This window comes from Zalophus californianus, chromosome 6, assembly GCF_009762305.2.
Source record: "Zalophus californianus isolate mZalCal1 chromosome 6, mZalCal1.pri.v2, whole genome shotgun sequence".
NCBI classification, from domain to species: Eukaryota; Metazoa; Chordata; class Mammalia; order Carnivora; family Otariidae; genus Zalophus; species Zalophus californianus.
In genome coordinates this window covers 27,159,067-27,177,364 of record NC_045600.1, presented here as the reverse complement: position 1 = coordinate 27,177,364, position 18,298 = coordinate 27,159,067, and the positions used below count along the sequence as shown (strand labels likewise).

The following is an 18,298-nucleotide window of genomic DNA, read 5'->3' as shown; positions in this document are numbered from 1 at the left end:
ACTGTTGTAGCTATATTAATAACAGTCAAAACAAAATTTAAGGCAAAAAGAAAAAAACCCAGCATAAGCATAGATAAAGGGAGTCATTGCATAATGGTTAAAAGTTTAATTCATTAGTCAAACAATAACAGCAAAAATTCCAAACTTGTATGTTCCTAATAACATAGCCTCAAAAAAACTGCGAAGTTACAAGGAAAAACTAGACAAATACACTATTATAGTGGGAGGTCTTAACACTTACAAAAATTGCTAAATTAAGCAGATGAAAAGGTCAGGAGAGTATAGGAAATTTGAAAAACAAAAGTAACAAGCGTGGTTTAATGGGAAAATATAGAAGATTGCACCCAAAAGTAGAGAATACAACCATAATAAAAATATATTGTGGGGTGCCTGCATGGCTCAGTCTGTTAAGTATCTGCCTTCGGCTCAAGTCATGATCCCAGGATCCTGGGATCGAGTCCCATGTCGAGGTCCTTGCTCAGCAGGGAGCCTGCTTCTCCCTTTGCCTGCGGCTCCCCCTGCTTATGCTTTCTCTCTGACAAATAAATAAATAAAATCTTAATATATATATATATAGTGTGATTTATAACATATGCATAAGTAAAATGTATGACACTAATAATATAAAGGCCAAGAGTTGGGAAATACAGGTATACTATTGTAAGGTTCTTATACTCTATGTGAAGTGGTATAATATCACTTGGAAATAGATTGCTGTAAGTTAAAAATGTAAACTATAAGCCCTAAAGCAGACACTAAAGTAACAAAGCAGAGTTACAGCTAATAAGCCAACAGAGACAAAATAGAATCATAAAAATATTCAATTAATCCGAAACAAGAGAGGAATAAGGAAAAAGAAAACACAGAAGAGATGGGGCAAATAGAAATAAACACTAAGATAATAGTTTAAGCCCAATTATGTTAATAATCATATTAAATGTAAATGATCTAAACACTCCAATTAAAAGGCAGAGACTGTCATATTGGCTTAAAAAAAAAAGACTCAACTTAATGATGCTTAAAGAAACACACTTAACAGATAAATGCACACATGAATTAAAAGCCAAAGGATGGGGGCACCTGGGTGGCTCAGTCAGTTAAGTGGCTGCCTTTGGCTCAGGTCATGATCTCAGGGTCCTGGGATCAAGCCCTGAGTTGGACTCCTTACTCAGCAGGGAGCCTGCTTCTCCCTCTCCCTCTGCCTGCTGCTCCCCTACTTGTGTTCTCTCTCTCGCTATCTTTTTATCAGATAAATAAACAAAATCTTAAAAAAATAAAGCAAAAGAATGGAAAAAGATATACTGTGCTACCATTAGTCAAGAGAAAGCTGGAGTGACTATATTCAATAGAGTTCAGAGCAAAGAATATTAACAGAAATGAAGTTTATTTCATAATAATAAAGGGGTTAATTCATCACGAGGACATAAAAATCCTAGACATTTACATACTTAAGAATAGAGCTTCAAAACACATGAAGCAAAAACTGATAGAATTGCAAGGAAAAATAGACAAACCCATAATCATAGCTGGAAATTTTTTTTTTTTTTTCTCATTTATAATTTTAATCGAAGCATTGCTATTCATTTTTTTTCTTAACTCTTTCTTATAAGCACCAAATTTTAATAGCTAAGTCAATTTTGGGGGAAAGAAACACCATCAAAGAACTTCCCTCCAGAACAAAACAATGATGTTCATTCCTCCAAACAACCAAATTCGAAGTCTACCAAAACAGAAACAAAAAGCCCACACACACACACACAAAAGTAACAAAAATCACATTCTAGGGGTTCAGTGCATTTAGCAGCCTTCGCTGTGCTGTCTAATCATCCTTCAGCTGACTTTCAAAAAAATTAACACCCTAGCGCATCAAAATATACATTTTCCATTTGCTTTGTTTAAATTAAAAATAATAATTAAAAAAAGAAAACTTGAAGGAAATCACAATCAATTGCCTGACTCATTTCGATGTCATGTACAGCATATGAAGGTCAGGAAGGCTATTTGCAGCACACATGATTAGGAGAGACTGGTCTTCAAGGTTTAGCTTTCTTCCAAACAGTGTAAAATACCCACAATTCCAAGTATGAAGGAACACAGACGATCTCCTTTGAGAATTCCACAGGACAATACAGGCGCCCGAGCTGTTCTTCATAGAGTGACAAGGCTTCTGTCAGATTGACACAGTTACCCTGTGTAAAGTATTTTCCATCCTGTTTCAGTACTTTCATTGAGAGGTCAAGAATCAGTCTGAGAAACTCCCATGTGGAATCTTCTTCTGGAGATGTGGAGATTGGAACGGCTGTCAAATCATTAATCACATAATCAAACTCTCTCCCTTCTTTGGCGTACCTCTTCAGTACTGGAATACAGTCTTCTATTAGAACCTGATAGCAGTCTCCTTTAAGATTGTCTAAGATGTTGCCACATGTTTTTCGCATGTATTTCTTACATCCATCAATCACCATTTGGTCAATCTCTACCATAGTGACCATCTTTGGTTTCAGTTTGACTATTTCACATAATATGCCCCCGTCTCCACCCCCAAGAATCAGCACGTCTTTGCCACTGTAGTCTTCTTTTCCACTGCCCATGATGGCCTGGGTATACGCCAAATCACTCTCTGCCAGATTAACGTCCCCACTAAGGATGAGAATATTTCCAAATTGCTTCGAGTGTAGAATTTTAATGTTCTGATAAGGTGAATCTTCATCATACACCACTTCATCTATGTCATACTCAACCAGGCGACCATCAGCAGTGGGCCAGTATCTGTCGATAGCTCCTCCTCGAATTATGGGTGGTAATCGCTTCACCCGCACAGCACTGTCCTGACTCAATTCTTTCATTCTTTCTTCTACTTTGTTCAAAAGACTGTCAACTTCTTGGCCTTGCGAATCACCATCATAACTCTGAAGATCCAACAACACCAATCCATGTGGGTAAATTCTCAAACTGGCAAAGCTGCCGTTTTTGTTGATGTAGGTCGCTAGATAACCGTGGTCTTGCCAGTTGTGCACTGACTCCGTCATCCCTTGCTCCTGGAAAATGGACCGGAGGCCTTTTAGAATGGTCTCGCCATCAGCTTTGGCGCCGAGCTTGAAGTCGAGCGTGCTGTGCCGTGCTGCTGCCATAGTGAGGCGAGGCCCTGTGCCATGCCTGGGGGAGGCGGCCGCGGGAGACTGGGGGGCCGCACGGCGTGTCGGGCTGCGGCCGGCGGGGCCATAGCTGGAAATTTTAATAACCTTTTCTATATCCATTCTCTCTCTTTTTATTTAAGATTTATTTATTTATTTGAGAGAGAGAGAGAGAGAAACAGAGAGAGTGGTGGGAGGGGCAGAGAGAGAGGGAAAGAATCTCAAGCAGACTCCTTGCTAAGTGTGGAGCCTGATGTGGGACTTGATTTCACGACCCTGAAGTCATGACCTGAGCTGAAATGAAGAGTCAGATGCTCAACTGACTGAGCCACCCAGGCACCCCGTATCCATTCTTTTTAAGTGCATACAGACCATTTCCTATGAAAGACCAAATTCTGGGCCATAAAATGACTTTTAATAAATGTAAAAGGATTCAAATCATATAAAGTATGTTTTCTGGGCATAATAGAAGTATCATTATGAAGTATAATATTGGAAATGAACAACAGAAATATCTCTGGAAAGTCATCAAATATTTGAAAACTAAACAACACACTTCTAAATAATCCATGGGCCAACAACAGTATACTTCTAAATAATCCAAGATTAAAAATTATTTTGAATTGAATAACAATGACAACACAACATGTCAAAACTTGTGGAATGCTGCTAAAGCAATACTTGGAAAAAATTTTATAGCACTAAACACCTATGTTAGAAATGAACAAAGTCTCAAAATGATGACCTCAGCTTCCCATTAGAAAAAGAAGACAAATTAAATCCAAAATAAGCATAAGAAGGGAAATAATAAAGATTAGAGCAAAAATCATTGAAATAGAAAACAGAAAAACAAAAAGAGAAAATGAATGAAACCAAACGCTGGTTTTTTTGAGAACATCAATAAAATTGATAAACCTCTGGCTAGACTGGGAAAAAAAGAGGGAAGACACAAATTACTAACATTAGAAATGTAAAAGGTAACATCACTACAAATTCTACAGATATCAAAAGAATAGCAAGGAGCTATTATGAATAAATGTTATGACATTAAATTTGACAACTTATATGAAATGTTGTGTCCTTAAAAGACACAACTACCAAACTAACATGAGAAAAAAATATGACATGAATATCCTTATATATATTAGAGGAATTGAATTTGTAGTTAAAAATCTTCCCACAAAGAAAACTCCAGGCCCAGAAGTCTTCACTGGTGAATTTTATCAAACATTTAATGAAGAAACAATACTTTTCCTACACAGACTATTCCGGAACACGGAAGAGAAGGAAACACTTATCTATTCATTTTATAAGGCCAGCATTACCCTGATGACAAAATCAGACAAAAACGTTATAAGAAAACCAAAGACCAATATCCCACATGGAAATAAATGAAAACATTCTAAATAAGTTTAGCAAGTCAAATCGAATGGTACATAAACAGGATGATACATGATGACCAAGTAGAGTTGATCCTAGGAATGCGAAGTTGATTTAACTTTCAGGAATCAATCAGTACAATTCATCACATTAATCATATTAATAAACTAATAAAGGAAACCCATAAGATTTTCTTAATAGATGAAGAAAAAACAAAAGAAAAAACAAAAAACAAAATCTAATACCTATTCCTAAGGAAAACTCTCAACAAACTAGGAATAGAAGGGAACTCCCTCAATCTGAAAAAGAAAAAGCAACTATGAAAAATCTATAGAAACATCACACTGAATAGTAAAAAGACTGACTGTGTTCCGCAAAGATCAGGAATAAGAAAAAGTTTCTGCTGTTATCACCCCTATTCAACATTGTATTAAGGCTCTAGTCAGTGCAATTAGGTAAGAAAAAGAAATAAAAAGATGTTTATATTGGAAAAGAAGACATAAAAATGTCTTTATTAACAGGCAAAATGACTGAAGAAAATCTGATAGAAGTTACAAAAAGGTACATTCAAGTCATCTTAGCAAGATACAGATACAAGATCAATATACAAAGATCAATTGTATTTCTATATACTACTAATGAATAATCAGAAACTGAAAAAAAGAGCTCTTTAAAATAACATCATAAATATGAAGTTCTGACAGGTAAATCTGACAGAAGATGTGAAAGACCTGTATACTGTAAAATACAGGATGTTACTGAGGGAAATTAAAGAAGACCTAAATAAGTGGAAAGTTATGTTTTCTTCATGGGTCAGAGGACTCATTGTTTAGATGTTAATTCTCCCCCAAATAGGTCTATAGGTTTACTGGGATTCTTTTTTTTTTTAAAGATTTTATTTTTATTTATTTGACAGAGAGAGAGAGAGCACAAGCGGGGGGAGAGGCAGAGGGAGAAGCAGGCTCCCCGCTGAGCAGGGACCCGGACTCGGGGCTCGATCCCAGGACCCTGGGATCATGACCTGAGCTGAAGGCAGTTGCTTAACAAACTGAGCCACCCAGGTGCCCCAGTTGACTGGGATTCTAAGGAAAATCTAGCCTGCTCTTTTGGTAAAAACTGGCAAGCTGATTCTAAAATTCATATGGAAATACAAAAAGCCTAGGATAGCCAAAACAACTTTGAAAAAAAAAAAACAAAGTTGGAGGGCTAACACTTGAAAAAAAAGAACAAAGTTGGAGGGCTAACACTATCTGATTTCAAGACTTATAATACTATAGTAATCAAGATAGTGTAGTACTGACATCAAGAAAAACAGATCAATAGAATACAGAGTTCAAAAATATACCCATACATATATGGACAGCTGATTTTTAACAAAAATGTAAAAGCAATTAAGTGGAGAAATAGCCTTTTTAAAACAAATAGTGTTGGGACAATTGGATATCTATATATAAATAAAATTTCAATACATACCAGTATATTACGAACAAATTAATGCAAAGTGATCACAGGCCTAACATGTAAAACCTAAAACTATAAAACTTCTAGATGAAAAAGGAAAAAACTTTGTGATATTGTGCTAAACAAACATTTCTCAAACACAACACAAAACATGATCTACAGAAGAAAATGTGATAAATTTACTTCATCAGAATGAAAATTTATTTATTTATTATTTATTTATTTTTAAAGATTTTATTTATTTATTTGACAGAGAGAGACACAGCGAGAGGGAGAACACAAGTAGGGGGAGTGGGAGAGGGAGAAGCAGGCTCTCCACTGAGCAGGGAGCCCGATGGGGGCTCCATCTCAGGACCCTGGGATCACGACCTGAGCTGAAGGCAGACACTTAACGACTGAGCCACCCAGGCGCCTCCAGAATGAAAATTTAAAAGGCACTTTGCAAAGAGTGAAAATATAAGTCACAGACTGGGAGAAAATATTTCCAAATCCTCTATCTAAGGAAAGTATGATACATGGAATGTAAAGAACTATACTCAATAATAAGAACAAAGAACTCAAAAAATGGGCAAAATATTTTAATAGATATTTTATCAAAGAAGATGTAGAGATGGTAAATAAGTACATAAAAAGATACTCAACATCATTAGACATTAGGAAAACACAAATTAATACCACAGTGAGTTACTACTATACTCCCATTAGAATGGCTAAGAATGACTATAGTAAATGATGATGTGCGTGAACTGGAACTTTATACACTGTTGGTGGTTTATAAAATGGCACAAACTATAAAATAGTTTGGCAGTTTCTCGAAAGTTAAATATACACCTATCATATAATACTAGCTATTTCACTCCTAGGTATTTTACCCATGAGAAAAGAAAGCATAAGTCCACACAAAGACTTATTCCTTAATGTTCAAATCAGCTTTATTTGTAATAGCCCCCAACCAGAAACAACCCCAAATCTATCAACTGATGAATGGATGAATAAAATGTGGCATATCCATACCATGGAATACCATACCAGCAATAACATGTGGAATGAAGTATTGATAAACATAACATGGATGAATTTCAAAATAATTATGCTAAATGGAAGAGCCAGCCCCACCCCCTGCAAAAAGTGTATACTGTATTACTCCTTTTATATAAAACTCTAGAGAATGCAAGCTAATCTACTGTGACAGAAAACAGATCAGCTGTTGCCTGAGCGGGGAGAGAAGGAAAGGGCAGAGAACAGAAAGGAAGGCTTACAAAGGGATAGGAAGAAACTTTTAGGAGTGGTGAGTATGTCCACTGTTTTGAGTATGGTGATAGTTTCAAGGGTATATATCAAATATATTTATAACCTATATAAAATCAAATTGTACACTTTAAATATACACAGTTTATTGTATGTCAATTCTACCTCGATAAAGCTGTTTTAAAAAGAAGTTAGAGGGGAGGGGAAGAATGAAGGGGGGGAAATCAGAGGGGGAGATGAACCATGCGAGACCATGGACTCTGAAAAACAAACTGAGGGTTCTAGAGGGGAGGAGGTGGGGGGATGGGTTAGCCTGGTGATGGGTATTGAGGGCACGTTCTGCATGGAGCACTGGACGTTATATGCAAACAATGAATCATGGAACACTACATCAAAAACTAATGATGTAATGTATGGTGATTAACATAAGAAAAAAATATGAAAAAAATAAAAGAAGTTAGAGGGGCGCCTGGGTGGCTCAGTCCATTAAAAGTGGACTCTTGACTTTGGCTCAAGTCATGATCTCAGGGTTGTGAGATCCAGCCCTGTGTGGGGCTCACGCTGGGTGTGGCGCCTGCTCAAGATTCTCTCTCTCCCCCTGCCCCTCCTTTCTCTCTCTCTCCCTCTCAAAAGAAAAAAAGAAAAAAAAAGTAGAACAATTGAATAAAAACACAAATAAAGAAGGAAATAGCAAACAAGTTAATGAAATAAAATAAGTAACTTATCCAAGGTCACACAGTTAGAAAATGGCAGAACTGGTTCAAATTCAGATTTGTCTGACTCCAAAACCTGTATTCTACACATAAGTTAAACATCATTGTTTTCCACATTTCAATCATGAGGTACCACTTACTGCTGCTTACTTAATATTTTTCTTTAAATTGACTCACTTTTTTTTGGTTACATGAATGTTCCCAGAACCCTTATTCATAACAGCCAGAAAAAAAAAGAACCCTCCCCCAAAACCCAAATGTTCATCAATTAATGATTGAGTAAACTGTGGCACATCCATACAATCAGTAATAAAACAGAATGAACTACTGATATACACAACCTCACGAATGAATCTTAATATGCTGTGTAAAAGGCTATATACTGTATGATTCCATTATGATAATGTGGAAAAAGCAAAACCATAGTGACAAAAAGCCGAGCAGTGGTTGTCAGGGGCTGGCGGTGGGGTGGGGGGGGTAAGGGGATTGGTGAGGGGAGAGGTTGAGGAGGGGGAAGGGGTCGTGTCCAAAAGAGCACAAGGGTACTTTGTGGGGTGATGGAGATGTTCTCACTTGATTGTGGTGGTGGTTACACGACTGAAGATATTTGTCAAAATCTATCAAATTGCGTACCTAAAAAGGGTGGATTCTCCTGAACACAGACCACGCAGTCCTGAGACTAACACCTTGAAAATGCAGACTCTTCTTCCTCCCACAAGCCCCCTCGGGCAGAATCAGTCGCCAAGCCCTTCCTGGGGCTGTTTCCGGTTTCCAGTGCACCTGCGCACTACACACGTTACATTCCCCACCTCTGCGCCTTTTCGTGGTCACTCTTCTGCCGGTTCATCCCATCTGGATAGTTCTTATTTATCTTTCAGGCTTCCAGCTAACTCTCACTTCCCAAAGGGGCCTTTTCCCCCCCTCTCCAATTAAAATTTGGTATCCTGTTTTACTTGCTCTTCCTTCTTCGGTAGAAAGTAAGCTCCACGAGGACAGGGGCGATATTTTATTCATCTCTACATAATTAGCACTTGGTTTGTTTCATTAATTAATAAACATGGGGAGGATGTCCACATCTTCCTCTACAGTTCTGTATTGCACGAATTTGTTTTTTCACAAGCATGTACCACTTTTTTCATTTTTGTGTATTTTTAAACTATTTGCTAAGAATTGAAATGATTTTTAAGATTTTATTTACTTGAGAGAGAGAGAGAGAGTGGAAGAGAGCACAAGCAGGGAGTGGCAGAGGAAAGAGGAGAAGCAGACTCTCCCGCTGAGCCCTGAGCCTGATGCGGGGCTCAACTCCAGGACCCTGAGATCATGACCCGAGCCAAAGGCAGGCACCCAACCAACTGAGCCAAAAATTTCAATTCTTAGGAGCCCCAAGATTTGAAATGATTTGAAGGTACATAGAGTACAAGGTAAAAGTCATATACACACAGATTTTTAAAAGTAAAAATAAGGTTTTGCCTTTCCCTTTTGGTACATAGAAATCTTACTCATTCTTTTTAATAGTTATGTAATATTCTAGAGCATAGTTATACCATTTTGTTATTTTCTTTTAGTTAACATACAGGGTAATACTAGTTTCAGGTGTACAATATAATGATTTAACACTTCCATACATCACCTGGTGCTCATCACAAGTGAACTCCTTAATCCCCATCATCGACTTCACCCATTCCCCCACCCACCCACCTCCCCTCTGGTAACCATCAGTTTGGTCTCTATAGTTCAGAGTCTGTTTCTTGGTTTACCGCCCCCCTTTTCCCTTTTGCTCATTTGTTTTGTTTCTTAAATTCCACATATGAATGAAATCTTATGGTATTTGTCTTTGTCTGACTGACTTCTTTCGCTTGGCGTAATACTATCTAGCTCCATCTATGTTGTTGCGATTGGCAAGATTTCATTCCTTTTTGTGGCTGAGTAATATTCGTGTGTGTGTGTGTGTGTGTGTGTGTGTGTGTGTGTGTTTGTGTGTTTGTATCACATCTTCTTTGTCCATTCATCTGTCAATGGACCCTTGGGCTGTTTCCATAATTTGGCTATTGTTGATAATGCTCTAAAACATCGGGTGCATGTATCCCTCTGAATTAATACTTTTCTATTCTTTGCATAAATACCTAGTAGTGCAATTGCTGGATAGCAGGGTAGTTCTATTTTTAACTTTTTGAGGAAACTCCACACTGTTTTCCAGAGTGGCTGCACCAGTTTGCATTCCCACCAACACTGCAAGAGGGTTTCCCTTTTGCCACATCCTCACCAACACCTGTTGTTTCTTGTGTTGTTGATTTTAGTCATTCTGACAGGCGTGAGGTGATAGCTCATTGTAGTTTTTTTCTCATTGTAGTTTTATAAATCAATTCACTTTTAACACTTAGACTTGTCCTAGGCAATAATAACTGGGAAATTAAGGTTTTGATAAAGCATTTAGAATTTTCCAAGTAGACACTAAAATAAATACATATCAATTCAAAGGGAAAAAAATTCACCTATTGTGATAGTTTTATGTGTCAACATGGCTACGTTCTAGTACTCAGTTACTTAATCAAATACTTACCTAGGTGTAGCTGTGAAGGTATTTTATAGATGGGGTTAACACCTACAGTCAGCTGATTTTAAATAAAGGAGATTATCCTTGGTAATGTGGGTGGGCCTCATTCAATCAGTAGGAAGGCCTTAAAAGCAAAACTGAGGTTCCTCTGAGGAAGAGAAATTCTGTCTCAAGACTGTAGCATCAGCTCCTGCCTGAGACTTTCCAGCTTGCTAATCTTTCCTACAGATTTCAGACTTGTCAGCTCCCACAACCACATGAGCCAATTTTTAAAAATAAGTGTTAACATGTATGTATCCTTCTGTTCTGTTTCTCTAGAGGACCCTGACCGCTACCCCCGTGTATTAGCCATTTCTTCCCCTCTTCTTCTTAAAGTAGGGTGAGAAGGAAACACATGTTTGGGGAGGGGGGGAAGGAGAGGTGGTGGATCAGGTGGGGCCAAATGAGGAACCTCCCTCGGTGATATGAGGAATGGAGATGCAGGAAGCAGAACAGGCAAGCCTCTCCATCTCCTGAGACTCAGCTATCAACTTGCAGGGGTGGGTACATGAAAAGGAAGCAAAGCAGTCCCCACGAGGGAGATCTTTCCTCGAATCAGAGCCCAAGAGTGGTCCAAGGTCATTGGAGATCATCTCCGCCTCCCCCTGCCCCCAGTTCACTCCCTCTTCAAATGGATGAAGCCTAACAAACTGGTGGTTGCCAGAGGGCAGGGAGATGGGGGGATGGATGAAATAGGTGAAGGGAATGAAGAGGTACAATCTTCTGGTTATAAAATAAGACATGGGGATATAAGGTACAGAACAGGGAATATAGTCAATACTATTGTAACAACAGTTACAGATAGTAACTAGACTTGTCGTGGTGACAGTTTTATAATGTATATAGATATCAAATCACTATGTTGTATATCTGAAACTAATACAATATTGTATGCCAATTATTCTTCAATAAAAATAAAAATAAATAGATGAAGCCTGAGCAATGAAGTCACCTGCCCAAGGACCCAGATAGCAAGTGAGGGGCAGAGCCACCTGAATCCCAGTCTAGCTGTGAATCCATCTCCAGGTAGGAATATTGGAGCTGTCCATGGTGACACATTCTCACCCAATCTTGTGGTCCCTAAGGATGGCCCTACCAGGGAATGAGAGACGCAGAGCATCCATCTGTCCCCCACATCCTCCCTTAGCCCTGGCTGCACATTAGAATCCCCTGGGGAGCCTTTGTCAAAATTCCAATATCTGAGGCCTACCCCAGACCAGTTCTGTCAGGATTTCTGGGGGCCAGGGCCTGAGCATCTGTATGGGCTGGAAGCTCCCCCAGAGGATTCTAATGTGCTGCTGGGCTGAGAGCTACTGGGTAGACTGAGCTTAGGGACTGCCCACCTACAGCTTCACGTCACATTGTCACTTCACATTTCACTCCCCTCATCCCTACCCCCTTCTCTGTGCTTTGCCTAGGATGAAAGAACCAGGGGCCAGGCCATCCTGGCCAAGAACACCTGCTCTGTCCCTGCACTTGACCCGGAGTCTAGCACACCTCAGCTGCTCAATGCCTTCCCATCTGGAGTTGCTGCCCCAGCGAAGCAGGAAATGCTAGTACCCTCCCTTCCCTCCAGTCTGACCTGGCCTCTGAGACTTCCTGCCCCGTTAGCCTCTCATCCCTTCTCTACACCTCCAACCCCTAGCCCCTTGGTTCCCTTCTCTGCGTGCAGTCTTCCCTCCTTCATCAGTGGCTGAACTGAGTCTCTCTGTGGTGCTTTTCTTCAGGAGGGGGCCGCGACTCCTTTCGGCAGATGACCTGACTGCCCCGAGACCCCACCCCAGCAGGGGGTAGCTCCCCAGATGTCCATCACTCTCAGTGTCATTGACTTCAGATGGCAGGTGGGAGGCGTGACCACCTCCAACCCTACCCTACAGCACATGTCCCCTTTCCTCTTCCTTCTCCGCCCTGCCTGAGAAAATTCCTGAAGAGAAAACTGCAGGAAGAGCCGCACAAAGGGCTGCTGCAGCGTTTTCACAGTATTTCACAGTATTTCGGAAGCCTCTCTTGAGGCCCTACTATGTGCCAGGCACTAGGATTACAAAGAGGAATAAAGCAGTCCTTTCCCTCAAGGAATTTATAATCAAGTCAAGGGTAGAATGTTTCATGGAACAGGAGAGAGCAGGGTGAGAGTGTGGTATGGGAAAATAAAATTTTTGTACCTATTATGTGCCGAGCAAATGCCATCTTCTTCTTTTTTTAAAGTAGGCTCCGTGCCCAACGTGAGGCTTGAACTCACAACCCTGAGATCAACAGTCAGTCGCATCCTCTACTAACTGAGCCAGTAGGTGCCCCACAAATGCTGTCTTCTATATGATCACAGAATTCCATGCAGAAGATGCCATTTCCCCCCATATTATAGATGAGGAAATTGCAGTAAACAAGGTTAAATAACTTGCCAAGGTTATATATCCATGAAGGGACAAGATCAGGATTTGGACCCACTTTATCAGACTTCAGTCCCAGTGCCTTCTACAAGTTTGATGGTTACGCCCTATCTGACCCAGCACTCTTCACCGACTGAGCCGTGGGGACAGCAGAGACCCCAGAGCTGGAGGCCTGGCTTCTTGTCCTGGCTCTGTTGCTAACTAGCTGTATGACACTGGGCAGTCATGTCCCCTCTCCGGGCCTTGGGTTTCTTACGTGTAAAGTGAGGGAAGAAGACTAGGTAATTTAGAAGGTCCTTTTCAACGCTATGCTTTTCTTGATTCCATTTCCTTTCCCCAGTCAGTTCTATATTCATTTTGCTTCCATCTTATAAGAAGGGTCACTGGAGCTCGGGGTGTGGGGGCTGGGGGTCATGCCATCAATTTCCTGCCAAGTTGGAGCTGGAACCCACAGTCCAGCAGCCTGGTACACCGCAGTGTTCATTGGTCAGGGCTGGATGAGTGCAATTAGACTTCTCCGGGAGGCACTGAGAGTCCTGGCTGCAGGACTCCCGGAGGCAAGGCTCTGCCCCTACACAAGCCACCAACCAACAGTGACCACTCAGTCCATGAAATCAGGCTGAGGGGAGGAGGGAATGGCTCAGGACGAGTCACTGTGAAGCCTCCCCAGGCGTTTCACGCTTTTGAAAATGGCCCTGAGAGAGATGCTATCGGGAGGCATATTTAATGGGTTTTGGAAATTGGCTAATTTTGTGGCAATCATCTGGATGTGGCACGATGCGTGCTAGGTATCTAGGGCCAGCGTGGGCTCGTGAGTAGGGCCAAGGTGTCCAAGGCCTTCAGAGACATGTGGCACGGGGAGGGCAGTGCAAAGTGGATGGTTGTTCCTAGTTGCCCAAAACATCTCAAGTGACCTCGGGTCACCAAGCTGGGTGTTGGGTCAGTGCCCTCTGCTTTTCCACGAGGAGTCATCCCGATGCCTTCCACCTCCACCCCTCCCCCTTTCCCATCGGCTCTCCTCCCCGCCCTCCCCAGGGCCTCCTCTCCCACCCCTGCCCGTAACCCCTGCCTCGCCCACTGCCCCTCAGCCAGCCCCAAGCAGAGTCTTCCCTAGCCATCTGTCCCATGCTGTGGGTCAATAAACCATCAATACCCTGTATGGAGAAGGAACACACAGCTCTTTGCACGCCTGATTCACCAAGCACTGCTTTCCACCCCCTCCCTGGGCCTCTGGCACGCTCTCTCCATCCTCTGGGCCCGGATTTTCCTCCTCCAGAGACATTGCCATCTATCAACTCTCTGCCTCACTGGTCACAGTTTCTTCTCTGGCTGTCTTCAGCTGCCTTGTTTATTGTCTTCCTTTCCCATCTTCCTATTCCCTCTTCCTCTCCTCATTCCTGGTTTTGGGTTTTCTGTACGCTCCTTATCAGGGCTGTCTTGCAGAATGGGGCAGAAAAGAGGCCTAAAGCTTCCCTCTCTGGTGATTCTTGCCCCTCTACAAAGTTTAGGGTCATTGAGGAAAGAGGGCTACAGCTTCCTGCAGAGATGTCATTTAAAGGGTCCAAGATTGGGAACCAGAAGCCTCAGTGTCAGAACTAGTTCTGGGAGAGATTTGGACAGTTTCATTACCCTCTCTACCCCTTGGTCCTCTCCTTTATAACACGGAGCTGTGATGGCCAAGGAAGAAAGTAATAGCTATCATTTACTGATTATGCTGATCCGGCTCTGTGCTAGGCACTTTCGAATATGGTTGCATTTCAACGTGTTTGTGAAAGTGCTCTGTACATGAGAAAGTGCTGTGCGGAAGCCAGTTATTATAGAGAAACCATAAAACCACAGTGGTGGCTCTCCTTTGTTCCCAGAAAACGCTAACTGGGCACTTTTGAACAGTTCTATTAACAGAAAGATTTATACATACGTCCTCTCATTGATCTTCACATGACTGCTCTGAAGTAGGTAAGCAGATATGATTAGCCCCATTTTATGGATAAGGAGCCCAAGACTAGAACTCGGAGCCTGGAGAGGCTCTGCCTGTTCTCTCCACTTGCCCCTGAACTGGGTAGTATACTTGTTCCATCTTACCTGATTTGGGGGGGGGCGGCGCTGAGGGAGTGTGCACATGGCATTGGCAGCATCTTGAAAGCTGGAATGGAATGCTAGGTGGAGAAGTTATCTGGAACAGTCAGGCTGGAGCTCTGAGGGCAGCAGAGTTTTCCCAGCTGGTCAGGGTGTCTCCCCAGGGAAGTGGACTTGGTGGGGACAGCTCTCGGGGTCAGAATGTTGGCAAGTAGGCTGATGACCAGAATCCAGCAGGAAATGGGCCACCTAAGAAAAGACATGGCGTGTCATGTGTGTGACACGTGACTGAGTTTCTGAACATGCGCTCTAAGCCTGAGAGCCTAGCAGGGACTCATTCTTACTCTCTGCTAACCTCAGGCCAAATAGATCGCCTCCCAAACCCAAGCACGCCTGGTATTCTCAGGCCACAGGGCCAGATTCTGCCCAGGAGGCTGTGTGGGACCCTGCAGCCCCTTCCAGGCAGCTAGTGTAATTATCCAGCCACCAAAGGCCGCTGCTCATCCCTACAGGAGCTGAGTCATGGTGCTAGCCTGTGCACAGGGACCATGGCTCCCTCAGAAGTATGAAGAACAATAGGGGCTGTTGCTGACCCTTTAACGGGGGACCCCGTTACCCCAGCCCCAATAACTCACTACATGGGCAGATTCCTTTAAAAACTACAGCCGGGAAAACCCACCCGGCCCCAGAATATAGCCCCTTCTGCCAGCTAGACTCTTGGTTACTCTTAGTCCCATTGCGCTGAGCTTCAGCTCTGGCCTTCCACGGCCCCGCCTCCCTCCAAAATTTCCCTGGGGCCCCTGGGTTCCCCCACCCTCTTCCCTCCATGGCCTGATGCCCTGTGGCTCTCCCCTCAGGGGCACGGCTTCCCTTTGGGCCCTCTTAGGTGGAAATTGCCCTTCTCTCTCAGCCCTTGGGCTCAGGAGTTGGGATGGCGGCCTGAGCTGAACAAACCATCAACCCCTCCCCCTCGTGAGCTCCAGGGGGCTCCTGCCACCTGCTTGGCTCTTCTTTGATGCTGTCTTGCCTGATTGTAATCATCATCTGGGATATCACATTTCCATGGACCACCTCCTCAATAGCTTGGTCTCTCCATTGTAGCCCCCCCTACTCCCAAGCCCCCCACCGCTGCGCCGAACCCAGTCATTTTGGAACTGCCCCTAGCTCTGTAATGTTAAATCCCAATGTCCTGTGGGCTAGCCACAATCCACAGCCTCTCCTGCCACTGTCATGTGATATCATTGCTCCTCTGATTTCTTGGCTTTTTATTTTCTCCCTGTATCAGCCCCTTCTGCTTATCCCTCCAGCCCAGAGTCCCTCTTCTATTTCTTCTAATGGCATCACCTCCACTGCCCCCTTATCTTTTCCTGACACCCTTTTGGCAGAGCCCCAGCCCAAAGTTAATTCAATTATTCCCTTTCTCTGTCCCTCTCTCTAGGATACTGGGTGCTGTGGGGGGAAAAATCACACAGCTGCAGACTCAGGGGACTCTACAATCATAGGCTCCATCACAAGTGCACCTTCAAAGTGGCCCAGAATTTTCTTCCCTGCCTTTGTCAGCTCTTTCCCTAGGGCCCGTCATCAGCTATTTCAGACCATTCTCCTCAAGACACCACCTTCCCCAACATCTCCGTCCACACTCTCCACAGATAACCTTAGGAGAGAGTAAGAGTCACTTGGCAGAAATCCTATCAACATCCTGCCATCAAACAGATTTTATCCTTTCCTTTTTAGCTCTCTGGTCACAATAGAAGAGATAGGGGCCCAGATGTCTCCCCCAAGAATTTAGGCTAATCCATTAATTCAAGTGTTTTTGGACCCTCTCCCTTTCCACTTTCTTGCAAAACCTCATTTGATTGATTTTCCATGCATTTCTCCCTTAGCTGACATTTCCTCCTCTCTCCTGGCTTCTCATTAGCATTTAAACGTGTTTGAGATTCACTCTTTAAAAACAAAACAGAACAACAACAACAAAACCTCTCCCCTAGCCCCACACCCTTATTTCAATCCCTGTATTCATTACCTATTGCTCATGCAACACATTTCCCCCAACATTTTGAAGCTTGAAACAACAAACATAAAGTCATAAACATTTATTTTCTCACACAGTTTCTGAGGGTCAGGAATGGGATCAGCTAAACAAGATGGCTCGTGTCTCTCATGAGGCCATAGTCAAGATCAGGCAGCAAGTATCTGAAGGTCTGACCTGGGCTAGAGGACTGGCTTCCACCATGGTTCAGTCATATGGTTGTTGGCAGGTGCCTTCCACTCCTCCTTGGGCGGCCTCAGGACATGGCAGCTATCTTCCCCAGAAGGAGTGCTCTGAGAGGAAGTGGCTGCATGCAATGTCTTTGATGCTTGACTCTTGGAAGTGACTTTCTATCACTTCTGCTATTTTCTATTGGTTCCAAGGACCACCGTGGTACAATGTGGGAGGGGACGGACAAGGGTGAAAATACCAGGAGGTGGGGCCATTAGGGGCCATCCTGGAGTTTGGCTACCATACCCCACTTCACAGCCAGACCCATTCAAAGAGTTGTGCATGCTGGCTGTCTCCACATTGTGCTCTCACCTTTTCACTCAGACTGTTCTCATGGAGTCCTCAGTGACCTCCTTATTTTGAAATCCAATGGCTTCTTCTCAGCCCTCACCTTGCAACGTTGCACCACAGTGAGCCCTCCCTCCTTCACACTTTCTTGGCTCCTGCGATATCACAAGCTTCTATTCCCTTTCCCTTTTGGCCCCTCCTTGGTTGTGTTCACACGCTCCTCTTCACCCATTTGTCCATCCTTTGGGGTTACTGCCCCTCAGGGCTCTGCTAGGGTTCCCTGCTTTGAATAGCATTTGGCCTCTGCTAGCCTCATCTCCCACACTCCCTGCACCCCTGCACTCTCCAGAAAGCCCCGTGGTCCCTGCCCTCTTCCCACTGCCATCCATTTACAGCAGCACATCTGGGCTACTCTGTGTTCAGTCTTGGATTCCTCAACCAAAGGAGGTGGGGAGAGGCCCGTGGGAAGTAAGGATCAGGCCATAAATTAATGTGGGAGTAAGTGAAATTCATGGACCCCAGATGGAGAAGTCTGAGGGGTGATGTCTTTTCTTTTTTTTAGTTTACAGAAGCCCCTTGCTTTGAGAAACATGGCCAACTGCCCTGTCTTCTCCAAAGACCAAATAAGAACAGGTTAAGTTTTAGTAATAACAGAAATGACAGATCCAGGTTAGAGAAGGAGAGGCGTTAAATGCCAGGAATTAGTTAGAGCAATGTGGAGTCTCATCAGCAGATTTTTAAAAGTAGGTTAGGATTTT

The 18,298-nt window shown here is 42.9% G+C and overlaps 1 protein-coding gene across 1 annotated transcript; it reads right to left on the bottom strand.

Annotated features, from left to right (window-relative positions):
• Positions 1-1,533: 1,533 nt before the first annotated feature.
• On the bottom strand, positions 1,534-3,213 carry LOC113912163 (spermine synthase). Its single transcript, XM_027575100.2, has one exon. The coding sequence runs from the start codon at positions 3,129-3,131 to the stop codon at positions 2,034-2,036; it is 1,098 nt and encodes a 365-aa protein (XP_027430901.1). The 5' UTR covers positions 3,132-3,213; the 3' UTR covers positions 1,534-2,033.
• Positions 3,214-18,298: the final 15,085 nt, after the last annotated feature.

Excerpts from the sequence above, each read along its gene's own strand:
- LOC113912163 (XM_027575100.2), bottom strand. The coding sequence starts at position 3,131 with ATGGCAGCAGCACGGCACAGCACGCTCGACTTCAAGCTCGGCGCCAAA.